General features: G+C 41.7%; 1 protein-coding gene across 1 annotated transcript in view; it reads left to right on the plus strand.

Annotated features, from left to right (window-relative positions):
* The window catches only part of LOC139532072 (WW domain-containing adapter protein with coiled-coil-like), a 59077-nt gene that overhangs the window by 22526 nt on the left and 16451 nt on the right, over nucleotides 1-20100 (plus strand). The window contains exons 6-7 of the mRNA XM_071329202.1: nucleotides 1844-1965; nucleotides 7487-7729. Coding sequence (XP_071185303.1) covers nucleotides 1844-1965; nucleotides 7487-7729 — 365 coding nt within the window. The remainder of the gene's footprint in view (nucleotides 1-1843; nucleotides 1966-7486; nucleotides 7730-20100) is intronic.

A 20100-nucleotide genomic window follows, 5' to 3' on the forward strand; every position in this document is an offset into this window, starting at 1 on the left:
ACTCAAATTAGACAGAACTGAATATTATGTTGCCATTTATCGCTCTGTCCTCAGTTTTCCCATCTAGGTACTGGAACTGGAGAATTTTTTCATAATGTCCTCCCACAAAATGACCTGCCCTATCCAATAGCTAGCCTAGGCAGCCAATAGTGCATGGGCGCTAGATCTGCACAATCTGCTGCCTAGGGTATTAGCCTACACTATCCCTTTAATGACAGCAGCAATTTCACCCTCTTCCATGGCTGTTATTTACGCTTTTGGTGACTATTTTTTTGCTAGCTAATAGGATGTTAGGTGATTACATTTAATTCACTTAGCTAAATAGTGTGGAAAGTTGGCTAGCTAGCAGCTCAGTTGTGTTAGCCTACAAAGTGGCCTACTTGTAGCCAGCCAGCTAGCTAATAATACATGGTTTAATAAAGAAAAACATGTATTTACTTGAGTAGGTTCTCCCATTGCCTCTGCTGTTTGACCAAGGACCCAATCTTAATGTTTTTGGTGGTAGCACAGCCAGTGGCCACGTGGACGAATGGAGACTAGGGAAAAACGTTTTTGTCATCAGAGCGGTAAAGAACGTGCTGTGATGTTTGACTTTTACCAGCGTAATCCACTTTCAATTTCTATAAATAGCAGACTATCGGCCACACTTAAACTAGCATAGGCAACAACTACCCGGACGGAAAACAGTGACGTATATAACACAGCACCCGTTCTATGGGCGTGTGGGTGGAGGGTTCTTGAAATGTAACATCCAATCAAAATCCCAGTCGACCATTCAAAAGGTTTTTGCAATACAAAATTCTCCAGACTTTAAAGGGAGGCGTGACGACGTGATTTGAGGTATGGCAACGTGAGACTAACTACAAAGTAGCCTACCTGACAGAATTATATCATTATTTGCATCAATCCTGTGGCCATTTTGTTTTGCAAACTTTGCAATCACAGGAGCGCTACAGAAACATTGCTAACCAAACAACAGTCTCTGACTGGTACACACTTGAATTAAAGGGTAACTACACCCAAAACCCAGACATTTCTTTAGATTTGTTTTCCCATCATTATAATTTGAACACTGCAAATTGACCACAACTAAGCCCAACAATAGATTGTATTTGAAAATAACATTTCCATACCTTGATTGAGACGCGATCACGTCTTTTATTAGGTAGAACACTAACAGATTTCCTAAATTAATTGCCAATCCATGATTTAGAACATATTTTGTTTTCTATTAAAAGGGTAGGATTTTTGTGAGCAAAAACTGGGAAAAACAAAAACCTGGACTAAAAGGAGAAAATGGAATTTGGTGAGAAACTAAACTCAATGAAATTTATTTATAAAGCCCTTTTTACATCAGCCGATGTCACAAAGTGCTATAAAGAAACCCAGCCTAAAACCCCAAACGGCAAGCAATGCAGATGTAGAAGCACAGTGGCTAGGAAAAACTCCCTAGAAAGGCATGAACCTAGGAAGAAACCATGCTCTGAGGGGTAGCTGGTCCTCTTCTGGCTGTGCTGGGTTGAGATTATAACAGTACATGGCCAAAATGTTCACACGTTCATAGATGATCCGCAGGGTCAAATAATAATAGTGGTTGTAGAGGGGGCAACAGGTCAGCACCTCAGGAGTAAATTTCAGTTGGCTTTTTCATACAGATTAAACTGAATCGGGCAAAAAATTCAAACATATTATATAGGGCTCTACCTTTGCGCAGATCTTCCTCATCTTTGAGTGACAATGTATTTTACTTACCTTAGGGCCCTGGTCAAAAGTAGTGATGGATGGATGATGCCATTTGAGATGCAAACTTGAGCTCTAACTTGACTGTTTGTTTGTATCCCAGAGAGCAGAGGCAGAAGGAGTCCTCCACTAAGTTGACGCCGGTCAACAGTTTCCCCAAAGACAGGGACTACAGACGGGAGGCCATGCAGCAGGCTACATCAGCCACTGGCTTTATTGCTGCTAGTAAGTCTTTAAAAAATGTTACATTTTTCTTTTCTTTTCTACAAGCTCTCCCATTGAGGTACAAAAGTAGGCTTGGGCGGTGTCATGCCTTCATACCGACCCTGTGCCATACTGGGATATTCGGTAATACCTGCACTAAGCACAAGGGACGCTATTTTCTAACAATGCTAACAAGTACATGTAAAATCCCATAGAGAATTCTAAATAAATGGTAACGAGCGCATTGCAAATATTTTATACTGTCTCTGATCTAAACTATTTAAGGACAGACATCCCAGTTCATACAAGTAACTCTAAAATAGTACTCAGTTTGCTGCATGCCCAAAACATATTAGACTGCAAGGCTCTTGATCCAGGAGGGGGTTCTCTGCGACGCTTGATTTTGGTAGAAGCTAACCGCTTAGCTAGATAGCTAACTAGCTACTAAATTAGCAAACCAAATGCACAACTGCAGAGCATTTAGAACATTTTAGACAGTTAACTTAATAGTTAAGATATCTAGCTGGCAAACATTTAGTTGTGAATTCCATACTGTAACTACATCTAGGGTTTTTAAGCCTTGAAATTTTGCTTAAATTCATGAAAAAAGTTGCCTTATAACAGTGAACCTTTTTTTGTTGGATATACATAAGGCAATTCTAGGTCTTGTGGCATATTTTGGTTAAACTATCCCCAATTCAATGGAATTGCAACCCTCTGCATGCACAGTGCATTCTTCCATCACATGTGCCAGTGCACTCTTCCATCACATGTACAGCTGATTCTCAAGATCTTGCACACTAATGAGATGCTATTGAGCCCACACTACTACACTCTGGGCCAAGGACTACATGCTTTCTGGTAAGTTTTGATTACAATAGTGGGTGGGGTGAATATATTTTATGACATACTCTACCGTTTGAAAGTTTGGGGACACTTAGAAATGTCCTTGTTTTTTAAAGAAAAACACATTTTTGTCCATTAAAATAACATCAGATTGATCAGAAATACAGTGTAGACATTGTTCATGTTGTAAATGACTATTGTAGCTGGAAACTGCTTTAAAACAAAAATTTAAAAAAATGAATATCTACATACAGTGGGGAGAACAAGTATTTGATACACTGACAATTTTGCAGGTTTTCCTACTTACAAAGCATGTAGAGGTCTGTAATTTTTATCATACGTACACTTCAACTGTGAGAGAAGGAATCTAAAACAAAAATCCAGAAAATCACATTGTATGATTTTTAATTAATTAATTTGCATTTTATTGCATGACATAAGTATTTGATACATCAGAAAAGCAGAACTGAATATTTGGTACAGAAACCTTAGTTTGCAATTACAGAGATCATACGTTTCCTGTAGTTCTTGACCAGGTTTGCACACACTGCAGCAGGGATTTTGGCCCACTCCTCCATACAGACCTTCTCCAGATCCTTCAGGTTTCGGGGCTGTCGCTGGGCAATACGGACTTTCGGCTCCCTCCAAAGATTTTCTATTGGGTTCAGGTCTGGAGACTGGCTAGGCCACTCCAGGACCTTGAGATGCTTCTTACGGAGCCACTCCTTAGTTGCCCTGGCTGTGTGTTTCGGGTCGTTGTCATGCTGGAAGACCCAGCCACGACCCATCTTCAATGCTCTTACTGAGGGAAGGAGGTTGTTGGTCAAGATCTCGCGATACATGGCCCCATCCATCCTCCCTTCAATACGGTGCAGTCGTCCTGTCCCCTTTGCAGAAAAGCATCCCCAAAGAATGATGTTTCCACCTCCATGCTTCACGGTTGGGATGGTGTTCTTGGGGTTGTACTCATCCTTCTATTCCTCCAAACACGGCGAGTGGAGTTTAGAGCAAAAAGCTCTATTTTTGTCTCATCAGACCACATGATCTTCTCCCATTCCTCCTCTGGATCATCCAGATGGTCATTGGCAAACTTCAGACGGGCCTGGACATGCGCTGGCTTGAGCAGGGGGACCTTGCGTGCGCTGCAGGATTTTAATCCATGACGGCGTAGTGTGTTACTAATGGTTTTCTTTGAGACTGTGGTCCCAGCTCTCTTCAGGTCATTGACCAGGTCCTGCCGTGTAGTTCTGGGCTGATCCCTCACATTCCTCATGATCATTGATGCCCCACGAGGTGAGATCTTGCATGGAGCCCCAGACCGAGGGTGATTGACCGTCATCTTGAACTTCTTCCATTTTCTAATAATTGTGCCAACAGTTGTTGCCTTCTCACCAAGCTGCTTGGCTATTGTCCTGTAGCCCATCCCAGCCTTGTACAGGTCTACAATTTATCCCTGATGTCCTTACACAGCTCTCTGGTCTTGGCCATTGTGGAGAGGTTGGAGTCTGTTTGATTGAGTGTGTGGACAGGTGTCTTTTATACAGGTAACGAGCTCAAACAGGTGCAGTTAATACAGGTAATGAGTGGAGAACAGGAGGGCTTCTTAAAGAAAAACTAACAGGTCTGTGAGAGCCGGAATTCTTACTGGTTGGTAGGTGATCAAATACTTATGTCATGCAATAAAATGCAAATTAATTACTTAAAAATCATACAATGTGATTTTCTGGATTTTTGTTTTAGATTCCGTCTCTCACAGTTGAAGTGTACCTATGATAAAAATGACAGACCTCTACATGCTTTGTAAGTAGGAAAACCTGCAAAATCGGCAGTGTATCAAATACTTGTTCTCCCCACTGTAGGTGTACAGAGGCCCATTATCAGCAACCATCACTCCTGTGTTCCAATGGCACGTTGTGTTAGAAAACCCTTTTGCAATTGTTAGCACAGGTGAAAACTGTAGTGCTGATTTAAAGAAGCAATACAACTGGCCTTCTTTAGACTAGTTGAGTATCTGGAGCGTCAGCATTTGTGGGTTCGATTACAGGCTCAAAATGGACAGAAACAAAACTTTCTTCTGAAACTCGTCAGTCTATTCTTGTTTTGAGAAATGAAGGCTATTCCATGTAATAAATTGCCAAGAAACTGAAGATCTCATACAACGCTGTGTACTACGCTGTGTACTACTCCCTTCACAGAGCAGCGCAAACTGGCTCTAACCAGAATAGAAACAGTGGGAGGCCCCGGTGCACACCTGGGCAAGAGGACAAGTACATTAGAGTTGAGTAACAGACACCTCACAAGAACTCAACTGGCAGCTTCATTAACCTCTCTGGGGTAGGTGGGATGCAATCGTCCCACCTGGCCAATAGCCAGGGAAAATACAGAGCGCCATATTCAAATAAAATGATATAAAAATCAAACTTTCATTAAATCACACATGTAAGATACCAAATTAAAGCTACACTCGTGAATCCAGCCAACATGTCAGATTTCAAAAAGGCTTTTCGGCGAAAGCATAAGATGCTGTTATCTGATGATAGCACAACAGTTAACAAAGAGAGTAGCATATTTCAACACTGCAGGCACAACACAAAACACAGAAATAAAGATATAATTCATGCCTTGGCGAGCTTCTTCTGTTAGCACTCCAATATGTCCCATAAACATCACAAATGGTCCTTTTGTTCGATTAATTCCGTCGATATATATCCAAAATATCAATTTATTTGGCGCGTTTCATCCAGAAAAACACAGCTTCCAACTTGCGCAACGTCACTACAAAATATATCAAAAGTTACATGTAAACTTTACCAAAACATTTTAAACTACTTTTGTAATACAACGTTAGGTATTTTTAAACATTAATAATCGATCAATTTGAAGACGGGATGATCTGTGTTCAATACAAAAAGAAAACAAACTGACCCAACTTTTTGGGTAATGTGCCTCTCTCAAACAATTTACTTCAAGTGACCCTCATTTACGATGGCCGTACTTCTTCATTACACAAAGGAATAACCTCAACCAATTTCCAAAGACTGGTGACATCCAGTGGAAGCGGTAGGAACTGCAAACAAGTCCCTTAGAAATCTGGTGTCCCAATAAACTCATTGAAAAGACAGTGACCTCAAAAAAAGAATTCTGAATGGTTTGTCCTCAGGGTTTTGCCTGCTACATAAGTTCTGTAATACTCACAGACATCATTCAAACTGTTTTAGAAACTTCAGAGTGTTTCCTATCCAAATCTACTAATACTATGCATATTTTATATTCTGGGGAGGAGTAGCAGGCAGTTGAATTTGGGCATGCTATTTATCCAAAAGTGAAAATGCTGCCCCCTACCCCGAAGAAGTTAAATAGTACCCGCAAAACACCAGTCTCAACGTCAACAGTGAAGAGGCGACTCCGACAGCTCCTCTGTCCAGTGTCTGTGTTCTTTTGCCCATCTTAATCTTTTATTTGTATTGGCCAGTCTGAGATATGGCTTTTCTTTGTAACTCTGCCTAGAAGAGAAGGCCAGCATCCCAGAGTCGCCTCTTCACCGTTGACGTTCAAAACCACTCTTATAATTCTCTGGTATTTGTGACTTGGTGTTTTCATCTAATCTATGGCTGTCATTGTCTGAGTGAAAGTGTAATCACTTACTGGAGATACTGCGGGAGTGGTGGTGGCTCGTGTTGGTGAGCGTGTGCCTGTGCTGTACAGCCAGATGGGGAGGACAGTCTAGCAGGGGCTTCTAACCAGACTTCGAAAGCCTGTTGATTTGAGATGGTTTGAATCATTAGAATATTTATCCAAGATAGAACTACTTTGTACAGTGTGGTCCGAAATGAACACCCTTGATAAAGATGAGCAATAATGACTGTGTAAAATAAATTATTCAAATACTGAGCTATATTGTATGCCTAAGAAAATGGGTAAAGTATATTTACAATTTGCTCAAATACATTTCGTGTAACAAGTAATATTAAAAGTTAGGTAGGGGTCAAAATTGACACCCCTAAAGATTATTATAAATAAAGTAGTCGAACGTTTATTTGATCCCGTATTCCTAGCATTCAACATCTCTTGTGACTCTACAAACTTGGATGAATCTATTACCCACAATACCCCATAGTGAGAAAGCAAAAATAGTAATAATTTATTACAAATAAAAACCTGAAATATGACATTTCCATAAGTATTCAGACCCTTTACTCAGTACTTTGTTGAAGCACTTTTTGCAGCGATTACAGCATCAAGTCTTCTTGGGTATGGCGCTACAAGCTTGGCACACCTGTATTTGGGGAGTTTCTCCCATTTTTCTCTGCAGATCCCCTTAAGCTCTGTCAGGTTGGATGGGGAGCGTTGCAGCACAGCTATTTACAGGTCTCTCCAGAGATGTTCAACCGGGTTCAAGTCCGGGCTCTGGCTGGGCCACTCAAGGACATTTGGAGACTTGTCCCAAAGCCACTCCTGCATTGTCTTGGCTGAGTGCTTAGGGTCATTGTTCTGTTTTTATCATGTGTTTTTATTTAACTAGGCAAGTCAGTTAAGAACAAATGTATTTACAATGATGGCCTACCCTGGCCAAACCCTGACGGCGCTGGGCCAATTGTGCGCCACTCTATGGGACTCGCGATCGCAGCCATTTGAGATCTTACAAGGCTGCCTCCCTCACTCCTTCCCCTTCCTCCTCTCCTCCCTCCCTCCACAGAATCGGCCCAGGCGGAGAAGCAGCCAGCATTGGCGTCCTCCTCAGGCTCGGGCCTGAACCCCACATCGGTTACCCCCGGTTCCTCTTCGGCCTCCACCACGGTGCCCGTGTCCCCGGTCCTGCAGTCCCCCGTCCATACCCCCCTGCTCCAGGACCCCTCACTGCTCAGACAGCTTCTCCCAGCACTTCAGACCGCCCTACAGCTTAACAACGCCAGCGTCGACATGGCCAAGATCAACGAGGGTAAGAGAGTCACGTGCGCACACACCATGTCCTCTGACGAGTCTTACATGTGAGGGTTATGGTGGTAAATGCTTTCGCAGCCAGCAAATTATGGGTCAGCGCCATCTGTTTATCTCTTAGACCCAGTATTCTCTTACCCTTCTATCCACAACACTGTAATAGCTCAGACACACACACAATAGAGGGTACTGAATGCTTCTGAAGCAAATTAAGATTGGAGTGTTTGTTTTGGTCATGATGGTGACTCAGACCAGTAGTCTTTCAACCTTTCTTTTACTGCCCTCTGAGGACACTACACAGGTACTAGGCAGGTACAGTTGAAGTCGGAAGTTTACATACACCTTAAACAAATACATTTAAACTCAGTTTTAAAAATTCCCTGTCTTAGGTCAGTTAGGATCACCACTTTATTTTAAGAATGTGAAATGTCAGAATAATAGTAGAGTGATTTATTTCAGCTTTTTCTTTCATCACATTCCCAGTGGGTCAGAAGTTTACATACACAAAATTTGTATTTGGTAGCATTGCCTTTAAATTGTTTAAACTTGGGTCAGCCTTCCACAATAGGTTGGGTGAATTTTGGCCCATTCCTCCTGACAGAGCTGGTGTAACTGAGTCAGGTTTGTAGGCCTCGTTGCTCGCACACGCTTTTTCAGTTCTGCTCACACATTTTCTATGGGATTGAGGTCAGGGCTTTGTGATGGCCACTCCAATACCTTGACTTTGTTGTCCTTAAGCCATTTTGCCACAACTTTGGAAGTATGCTTGGGGTCATTATCCATTTGGAAAACCCATTTGCAACCAAGATTTAACTTGTGACTGATGTCTTGAGATTTTGCTTCAATATATCCACACAATTTTCCATCCTCATGCTGCCATCTATTTTCTGAAGTGCACCTGCAGCAAAGCACCCCACAACATGCGGCCACCCCGTGCTTACGGTTGGGATGGTGTTGTTCGGCTTGCAAGCCTCCCCCTTTTTCCTCCAAACATAACGATGGTCATTATGGCAAAACAGTTCTATTTTTGTTTCATCAGACCAGAGAACATTTCTCCAAAAAGTACGAGCTTTGTCCCTCTATGCAGTTGCAAACCGTAGTCTGGCTTTCTTATGGCGGTTTTGGAGCAGTGGCTTCTTCCTTGCTTAGCGGCTTTTCAGGTTATGTCGATATAGGACTCGTTTGACTGTGGATATAGATACTTTTGTACATGTTTCCTCCAGCATCTTCACAAGGTCTTTTGCTGTTCTGGGATTGATTTGCGCTTTTCGCACCAACGTACGTTCACCTCAAGGAGACAGAACGAGTCTCCTTCCTCAGCAGTATGACGGCTGCGTGGTCCCATGATGTTTATACTTGTTTACTATTGTTTGTACAGATGAACGTGGTACCTTCAGGCGTTTGGTAATTGCTCCCAAGGATGAACCAGACTTGTGGAGGTCTCATTTTTTTTCTTGGCTGATTTCTTTGCTTTTCCCAAGAGGCACTGAGTTTGAAGGTAGGCCTTGAAATACATCCACAGGTACACCTCCAATTGACTCAAATGATGTCGCTTAGCCTATCAGAAGCTTCCAAAGCCATGACATAATTTTCGGGAATTTTCCAAGCTGTTTAAAGGCACAGTCAACTATAAGTGAAATAATCTGTCTGTAAACAATTGTTGGAAAAATGACTTGTTATGCACAAAGTAGATGTCCTAACTGACTTGCCAATACTATAGTTTAACAAGAAATTTGTGGAGTAGTTGAAAAACAAGTTTTAATGACTCCAACCTAAGTGTATGTGAACTTCCGACTTCAACTGTATGTACACTTGACTAAAAGGTTACCTGTGTATGCATACACGCACAGGTTGTCCAACATAGGAGTGAGAGCGGCCTTTTCTGAGGTCTTCCATATTGGTAGTGGTGCCTGACTGTGGTAATGTTGTCATGATACCAGAATTTTGACTTCGATACCAATTTTAGTATCAGGATACTCGATACCAAGGCATATTAGCCAAAGTCACAGAATGGCACTTGATTCTGACAGAAACTCAGCTACTTCTTTCTTCAGTCGTTTGGCGTCTTGAGTTCAATATCATTACATTTGCATTTAAAACAATATATATAATAATCAGTGACAGCTATGTCTGCATTAAAGGAAATGTTCACCCATTTTGAGTGTTATTGTTTTGTGCATCTAATGATCTATTGATTCTCTGGGTCATTTCATGTTTTCACGTGTATCTGAGTTATTGGCGTTCAAGCTGGGTTACATCCGGCCTGTATGACTTAGAACTGTGAAACACCTGTGGTAGACACCTGAAACCTGAAACCCCACCTCTTTAAGGAATACCTAGGATAGGATAAAGTAATCCTTCTAACCCCCCCCTTAAAAGAGTTAGATGCACTATTGTAAAGTGGTTGTTCCACTGGATATCATAAGGTGAATGCACCAATTTGTAAGTCGCTCTGGATAAGAGCGTCTGCTAAATGACTTAAATGTAAATGTATGTAAAGTAGCTCTCACTACACTGGAATTTTAATAGGAATACGACTTTCAGATATCGTACATGTCAGATTTCAATGCTGGCTGATGTCACAACTCCAGGATGTCTGATCTCGATTGAGCCATTGATCATATTTTGCGACATTCCTACCTTGAGGAATGTGTAATTTAACGGAGTCTAGCCCATTTTTCCTATTTGTCTGCCTCTTTAGTCCAGGGTGCATTGCATGGTGTTGTTGCCTGAGATGTTATAGAAAGTAGATGGGAATCCAGTGAATGGAGGAACGTAGAATGTCTCCATCATACCTATGGCGTCATTGCGCAAAATGGTACGCAGAATCATCTGGATATGTGTGCAACAAAAGTTCAACATTCACCTTGTACCATTTCTGTCAAGCTATCTACGCATAGTTTGATGCGTACGTTCGAAAAATACAACGTATACACCCCACAGAACGCACTGCAACTGTCTCTGCTACTCAATGCTGCAAGGAAAATGCTGCGTTCCATTGGAAATGAGTGTAGTTCTGGTGCACCAAAATGCTATGACGCTGTCAGTGTAACGCCCGACCCAGCACTGTCGACCAATCACGTTCACGTTGTCATGCAGCGTCACACAGTTGCTAAGCTACTCGTCACGCAATCCCTTCTCAAAGTCGGTATATTTGTTGAAACGTGCCTATTTTCCTCAATAGTACGTATTGTCAAGATTCCAAAGCTATACAATATTACAGATAGTAAGTTAATTCTCACATCTCTGAAAATATTTGTATTTCTTGTTGAAATTCGTGCTAATGTTGGGTTTTTGAGATAATGCTCAATAGACTCCCATTCACTCAGAATCGCCCAGAATGCACCGTCCGGCCCATTTGAAGTAGCATGGGCAATGTTTCCCATCTCCTCAACGGTGAAAGAGCCGTTCATTTGTCTCCCTGATTTGCATACTGCTTTTTGAGGTCAATGTTTTTCTGCAGATATATAATGCATCATTCTCTAAAGAGGGTGAATACTCACTGCAGAAACAATAAGTATTGGGGAGAGCGTGTCAGTTTGGTCCACACTGATTTTTACAGTGTGCAAGAAATAAGTACATTTTTGCAGACCATCTAAAAATTTGTCAAGGAAATGTTTTATTTGAATGCGCATTCCACGATCTGACACAATCTTTCCCTCTCCGGTATCTTTCCTCTCTCTTGGTGGAGTTTGTATCATGTTTACAAAAGATAGCAGATGCTCTTATCCAGAGCGACTTGCTCAAGGGCTCATCGTCAAATTTTTCTCCGCCGGCTTGGATTCAAAACCGCAACCTTTCGGTTACTGGCCCAATGCTCTTAACCGCTAGGCTACCTGCCGCCCTGTGTTCTAATGCTACTATTAGTCAGGGTCTGGTTGGTTGGAGGCTGACCCTGTCTGGCGTGTCATGCCTGGTGCTTAAGTGGTCCAGAGCAAATGTGCTCAGCGGGGCCCTCTGTCACACAGACCGGGGCTCTGCAGCAGCCCAATCCTGCTTCTATATGCACCGATGACTGGCCATGCAGAAAAGAACATGGCTGGCACTGGCTGTCTGGGGCGAGCGTGTCATCCTGTCTGACTGCTTTATGATCCCTGAGCCTGGCCCAGAATGCAATATCTTTACTTGAAGCCAACATAAGATACTCAAAGCCATCGTAATGCTTTTATTACTTGTCTTCAAGCATGTGTGCCTTCAGGTTTCGAATTGTATTCTGAGCCGTGACCATTTCAGATTTGTTAGAAACATTGCATAACTATGAGATGCTCTTTATGTTTTGAGGAGTACTCTCTAAAAAAAAAAAAAACACGTGAAATCGCATATTGATGTAGTGTTGCACGGTATACTGCAATTTTAGTTCGTTTCTATACTAGGACATGAAACTTTCTGTACTTCTGTCATGTTTCACGTCGTCTACTAATTGAGAGATCGTCTGTCTATCAGCACAGCCGATGTCCCCTTATAGTGCGACTGCACCGTGCCTGCTACACTTACTCATTGCTAGCTCTAGCCTGTCCTGAGGAACCACTTCACTCACTGGGAATCTGGGCTGCATCATGTTATCTCCCCACTCATGCTGCACAGAAGTTAACACACTTGAATAATGCAACACAGGATGTAGAAATGTTGCAACTGTTAATTACTGTTCGCAAAAGAGTCCATTACAGGCTAGAACACAATGCAAGAAGATACCAGTAGCTTCCAGCTTTGTAGGCTAATTTTCCTTGCTAGCTTACAGCTGAAGCTAACATCCATTTACTCCCCTAGTACTTTGTTTGTGATGATATGCAAACCATAATGCAAAATATGCTGATTTTCAATCACTGCCAAAAACGTGATTCGTTCACTTCGTCTCCCTTGCCTCACATCTGTGCTGTTTCTCTGGGGGGGGGGGTGTGAGAATGAGTCATTAGGTCTTAAACAGACAGCACACGCTGTTATAAAAAAAGAGTGCTTCTTCTATGTATGTTAAGTACAATAAAATAAGTCCCAAATGGAAGGCAAATAGATGTAGCCCCATGAAATCAGCCAATACAAGCTCAATAATTCAATGTATGCTCATACTCCACTTGATGGAATCAAGTCTGTATTGTGAATTGGCCTTGGCTACATCTTGATTTACCAAGTTTATCAACAGAGATTTACCATTCAAATAAATTATTACTGTTATGTAGTTTGGTAAAAGCAAATTTATTAATGAATGCATACATAGCATTCTCTGAAAAATTGACAAAACAATTAAAATGTAATGATATTGAACTCAAAAGATCTGTCTGGATCAAGTGCCATTCTGTAACTTTGGCTAATACGCCTTTTTATCCAATGGTATCGTGATACTAAACCTGGTATGGGTATCGGAATCAAAATTATGGTATCGTGACAACAATAGTGAGGTACAAAGGGGGGCTTGTATATGTCTGTGGTCTGTTGTACCAGTAAGCCTCTGAGTCATTGAAGATGGTCTATAGTTAGCCTGGTCCCAGATCAGTTTGCGCGGTCTTGCCTACTCCTCTATGACATGACAACGACCATAGGAGTTAGCACGACCGCACAAACAGATCTGGGACCAGGCTACTGTTGAGTAAAGCCTGTTTGGTTTAGCATGTGTGTTTTGACTTCCTCGGCCTTAGGAGTGATGTACTACTTTTGGTCAGACAGTGTTTTCCTGCTGATGCTCTGCTCTCTTCCAGGGCTGGTTTCACTCACTCGGTGCTACACACCTAAACCTAGAGAAATCTCTTAGTCACTGGTGCTCCACTTAAGGGTCTTAATTAAATCTAAAATTGCTTTTCCGTTAGCAAGCCACTATAAATTGACCTGGAATCTAAACCGAATACTGCTGTTTGTTATAGGGTTGGGTGATTTCCTGTAGGGCTGTCCCCGACTAAAAACAATCTTGGTCCACCGAGAGTCGTCTTGTCTGTCCAGAGCTCATTTAAGGGCTTTAACAGGGTGTCTCTATATGGAAAAATACACATTTGAAATTTTAAGCTGTGTATTTTTCCATAGACACCCCATGTTTGAATAAAATCAACTATATATGCAGTCTACTGAGCTTTTCTGATGCTTTAGGAACTGCCATTTAAAAATGAAGACACAAATTACTAGAGGGTGCCAGAGATCAATATATGCTAACCAGAAAAAACAATTGTTCCTGAGCCCCCCTCTACATAAAGCAAACAAATAAAAACATTGTAGGTAGGAAATATCCTGATTTTAAAATAAATATTCTATAAATCACATTGGCTACGCATGGACTATCTGCAAGGAACTTGAAACGTTGTATCAACTATTAACTTGGTCCTGCCTGAAGCTTTCTCTAGCAAACTTGCAACCATTGTATAAATTATTCTGGGCCCTCAATGAGCTCTGGACAGACAGACCCAGCTGTAGGCTATTTGCACAAGGGATAAGTAATCAGGTAAGCCTGTTTTATGATGTTTCCACCGGATCGGAGCATGCCATTCCCCCCCCCCCACGTTCATGCTTAGTGGTTATTGAAAGGGAGAGCACTGGAAAGATTTTACAAACGGGCTACTTTGACAACAGTTCCTCATTCTCAATGGATGTAAAAACAGACTTTGTTTACTTGCTGTTTGAGGGAGATTTTTTTTTCTCCATTTGAGTAGCTCCACAGTGAGTTAAGACAATCAAATGGGGACATTTATACGCCTACATTTGTGCACAGGCCAGGTAGCCTAGGCCTACTTCTATGTTTAATCAGGTGCATGTCCTTACTCAAGATTGATAGCAGCGCTCCAAACAAAAGACAATGAATAAATTAACAATGTAATGAAATAAACCAAAACATTCTCACAAGTGAAGCCTAGGTTGTGCACTCTGCAAACGTGTCCACTCCTACAAAGACTAGTAATGATAATATATTGAATGCATTAACAGGAATTACCATAACCAAACATTTTTAGATGAGGAATTATGGGAATTTGAGGTAAATGTAATACTAGCGTGCCATCCCTGCGGCCTCCAATGGTTTAGTCCTCTCAGACAGGTGCCATAATTAAAAAAATAATTTATTTTCCACAGCTCGACCTCCAAATTTTTTGGGGCCAACCAACAGCCTATCGACCATGCAACTTAATGGGGTCAGCCCTTATGTCAAATCAAATTGTATTTGTCACATGCGCAGAATTCAACAGGTGTAGACTTTACAGTGAAATTTTTACTTACAAGCCCTTAACCTCACTAGGGTATGTGGGACGCTAGCGTCAACAGCTAGCGTCCCACCTCGTCAACAGCCAGTGAAACAGCAGGGCGCCAAATTCAAAACAACAGAAATCCCATAATTAAAATTCCTCAAATATAAAAGTATTTTACACCATTTTAAAGATACACTTGTTGTAAATCCAGCCACAGTGTCCGATTTCAAAAAGGCTTTACGACGAACGCACACCAAACAATTATGTTAGGTCAGAGCCAACTCACAGAAAAACACAGCCATTTTTCCAGCCAAAGAGAGGAGTCACAAAAAGCTGAAATAAAGTTAATGACTAACCTTTGATGATCTTCATCAGATGACACTCATAGGACTTCATGTTACACAATACATGTATATGTTTTGTTCGGTAAAGTTCATATTTATATCCAAAAATCTGTTTACGTTGGAGCGTTATGTTCAGTAGTTCCAAAACATCCGGTGATTTTGCGGAGAGCCACATCAATTTACAGAAATACTCATAATAAACATTGCTAAAAGATACAACTGTTATGCATGGAATTTTAGATCCACTTCTCCTTAATGCAACCGCTGTGTCAGATTTTCAAAAAAGCTTTACGGAAAAAGCACACCATGCAATAATCTGAGTACAGCGCTCAGACACAAAACCAAGCCATACAGATATCCGCCATGTTGTGGAGTCAACAGAAGCCAGAAATAGCATTATAAATATTCACTTACCTTTGATCTTCATCAGAATGCATTCCCAGGAATCCAAGTTCCACAATAATTGTTTGATTTGTTTGATAAAGTCCATCATTTATGTCCAAATAACTCCTTTTTGTTCGCGTTTAGTTCCAAAATCCAAACTCACGAGGCGCGGGCAAGTCCAGGCAAAAGTTCAGACAAAGTCCTATTACAGTTCGTAGAAACATGTCAAACGAAGTATAGAATCAATCTTTAGGATGTTTTTATCATAAATCTTTAATAATGTTCCAACCGGAGAATTCTTTTGTCTGTAGAAATGCAATGGAGCGCAAGCTAACTCTTATGTGAACGCGCGTGGTCAGCTCATGCCACTCTGGCAGACCTCACTCATTCAGCTCCCATTCCCCCCTTCACAGTAGAAGCATCAAACAAGGTTCTAAAGACTGTTGACATCTAGTGGAAGCCTTAGGAAGTGCAATATGACCCAATAGACACTGTATATTCGATAGGCAATGACTTGAAAAACTACAAACAGATTTCCCACTACCTGGGTGGATTTTTTTCCTCAGGTTTTTGCCTGCCATATGAGTTCTGTTATACTCACAGACATCGTTCAAACAGTTTTAGAAACTTCAGTGTTTTCTATCCAAATCTATTAATAATATGCATATATTAGCAACTGGAACTGAGTAGCAGGCAGTTTACTCTGGGCATGCTTTTCATCCAAATGTGAAAATGCTGCCCCCTATACATAACAAGTTATAATAGGTTTTAATATTCACAGTGGGTACAACATGTCCTATTCAACCAACGGGCCGAACGGACTATCCTCAGAGCCATGTTTCTGTGAAACAGAGTATGTTACATTCCCTGATTACTCTCTGGAAGGAAATCCTTGACCTGAGCTCATAAACTTTATTATCCACAGAAGGAACATTAGCGAGTAATCTACTCGGAAGCGGTGGGTGGTGTGTGCGCCTCCTGAGTCGGACTAAAAGTCAGCCTCTATTCCGCCTGCGGAGTTTTGGAACAGCCTCTGGCATCAGTTCAATTGCCCTGGGGGATTACGAACAAAGGATCCGGTTCGGGGAAGTCGTATTGCTGTTGAGTTACCGCCGCTCTGATTTCCTGGGCAAATAATGTAAATACTGCGAAGTTTCTTAAGAGCTTGAAGCACGGCAGCCCTTTACATTGGCGCCATTATTGCAACAGTGGATGAATCATTACAAAAGATAAGTGCGGGAAAATCCTTTCTAATATTACTTTCTGGTGGAGTTTCAGTATGGAACAGGTGTGTCTGATGGAACCAAGTGACAGTCGGCTAATGAGGAGCGGGCTAAAGCTGGCGTCATGGACAAAAACCTATATCGTAATTGATAAATTACAATCTATTTTTTGGGTTGAGGTGCACAGTTACTCTAGCCTGGCTGACTTGCGCCTCACGTGACTCCACAGCGAGCTGCAATGATGTAAAGGCTGGTGTTAGCAAGACTACAGGTACTCTCCATTAATTCCCTTTTTAGACAATGTCAAATAAATTGCCATATTAGCCTAAGTTACCAGGTGATCCATCATATGATTTATAAGATTAATTTAACGCTGCTACAGAAAGAGCCCTGTATTTTAAACATTCATTTAGTTATGCATTGATTTCTTAATTCTGATTTTTGAATGTAATATTTCGAACCAAGTTCAAGTCTGTCAGTATATTGGTGTTTGGAAAATGCAGCATATTTGCTCCAAATACAATCAAAATGTAGGCCTGTAACTTTTTACCCGATTTTATTTAACTTGATTACAATACATACCGATCGCGTGGGGAAGTCGATGGCCAAAACACAGCAACCTCGTTCATCCATTTCGGTTGGTGGCTTTCACAACGTTTGATGCTTTTCCTTTGGCTGATCCCCAGGCTTCTAACGAGTCTTGCAGCCCCTGGCCTGGGGTATTATCTCCCCAGTGTGGTCGTCTGCAAGCACCGGCTCCAGTTGTTGTCACGAAATAGTACACCGTTTTCAGCTCCAATGTTATTTTGGCATGATATTTCTTGTACATGGCATTTTGTATTTCTTGTCCAGAGTGTGAACCATCTTCTAGAACCCGCCGTTCAATTGTTTAAATTGAGGCCATGTCTTTTGCAATGTGGTACGTTATGGCATCTTAATTCATTCATTCCTTCGGTCAGAATGTGTTCAAATCAAATTATCAATTGTTATTAGTCACATATATTTAGCAGATGTTATTGCGGGTGTAGCTAAATGCATGTGTTGCATAGGGAGGTGTGTGTGTGCAAACGATTCCATAATGGATTGTTGCCTGGGCTTTGCTCTTGTCATGACGCTTGTTGGCCTCTGCCTCATTTTTCTTCGTCATGCATTCGTCATGCTGTATTACATGCCTGTGTTTCAAATGGTAGGTTAAGTTGCTTGTGTTTCCTGGAGTGTGGTTGCTATAGTTTTGCGACAGTACAAGCACACTGCCTCACACTGCTCAATGTCACTAGGTAAGTAGCATCCTTCTTTGGCAGTATTTGTTCTTGGGTTTCCGGGACTGCATTTTCTTCATCGCTTTTCATTTCCCCCCGCTAATGAGCGAAGCTACTTGCAACATCACTTGAGATCTGCCAACAGGTGTGGGAAGCATGGAACAGAACACAGCTCTGGTTGGCTGCTGTAGTCTTAGTTCAAATGAAACGGCATAGATGAGTGTTGAGCTCTGGGAGCGCAAAGATTTTTTTCCCTGTGCCGTTTCGCTTTCAAATATGCCGCGCTGCTCCATAGGCTATTGTTTAATGCATGGAGGAATATTCTGTAATCATCGAAAAATACTGACATATGCAAAATTGCTTCAGTATGACTCAGAAATGTCAGTAATTTTCAGTTTATCGTCCCAGTGAGTTACATTATAAATCATGGGTTGGATAGAAGCAAAGTCTACAGTCTAAAGAACTGGATACTAATTGCTTTGCCTCATCCTCCTCTCTTAATAGGCTATTGTTTGTTCCAGTTCTCATAAAGCTGTGATTGAGAATAGCCTAGGCCTATAGCCTCTGACTTTCAAAAATAACCAGACTGAAAGTGGCAACTTTAGGACAACAGTACCTTCTTCAAGAGCTATTAGGAAAATAGTTTGTCGTAAAGCTTCTATGATAGGCTATATTGGACATTCGGTTTTTAGCCTTGCATGCCTGTTTCATGCAAAGAACGATGAAAGCGTAGTAGCCCAAAGTCAGATTCATATTGAATAAAGCCCTTTTCCCTTTCTTTTTTTTTACCGCTAGACACAATATACAGTGGGGCAAAAAAGTATTTAGTCAGCCACCAATTGTGCAAGTTCTCCCACTTAACAAGATGAGAGAGAGGCCTGTAATTTTCATCATAGGTACACTTCAACTATGACAGACAAAATGAGAGAAAAAATCCAGAGAATCACATTGTAGGATTTTTTATGAATTTATTTGCAAATTATGGTGGAAAATAAGTATTTGGTCAATAACAAAAGTTTATCTCAATACTTTGTTATATACCCTTTTGGCAATGACAGAGGTCAAACGTTTTCTGTAAGTCTTCACAAGGTTTTCACACACTGTTGCTGGTATTTTGGCCCATTCCTCCATGCAAATCTCCTCTAGAGCAGTGATGTTTTGGGGCTGTTGCTGGGCAACACGGACTTTCAACTCCCTCCAAATATTTTCTATGGGGTTGAGATCTGGAGACTGGCTAGGCCACTCCAGGACCTTGAAATGCTTCTTACGAAGCCACTCCTTCGTTGCCCGGGCGGTGTGTTTGGGATCATTGTCATGCTGAAAGACCCAGCCACGTTTCATCTTCAATGCCCTTGCTGATGGAAGGAGGTTTTCACTCAAAATCTCACGATACATGGCCCCATTCATTCTTTCCTTTACACGGATCATTCGTCCTGGTCCCTTTGCAGAAGAACAGCCCCAAAGCATGATGTTTCCACCCCCATGCTTCACAGTAGGTATGGTGTTCTTTGGATGCAACTCAGCATTCTTTGTCCTCCAAACACGACGATTTGAGTTTTTACCAAAAAGTTATATTTTGGTTTCATCTGACCATATGACATTCTCCCAATCTTCTTCTGGATCATCCAAATGCTCTCTAGCAAACTTCAGACGGGCCTGGACATGTACTGGGTTAAGCAGGGGGACACGTCTGGCACTGCAGGATTTGAGTCCCTGGCGGCGTAGTGTGTTACTGATGGTAGGCTTTGTTACTTTGGTCCCAGCTCTCTGCAGGTCATTCACTAGGTCCCCCCCGTGTGGTTCTGGGATTTTTGCTCACCGTTCTTGTGATCATTTTGACACCGGGGTGAGATCTTGCGTGGAGCCCCAGATCGAGGGAGATTATCAGTGGTCTTGTATGTCTTCCATTTCCTAATAATTGCTCCCACAGTTGATTTCTTCAAACCAAGCTGCTTACCTATTGCAGATTCAGTCTTCCCAGCCTGGTGCAGGTCTACAATTTTGT

Source organism: Salvelinus alpinus, chromosome 10 (genome assembly GCF_045679555.1).
Source record: "Salvelinus alpinus chromosome 10, SLU_Salpinus.1, whole genome shotgun sequence".
In the NCBI taxonomy this organism is placed as follows: Eukaryota; Metazoa; Chordata; class Actinopteri; order Salmoniformes; family Salmonidae; genus Salvelinus; species Salvelinus alpinus.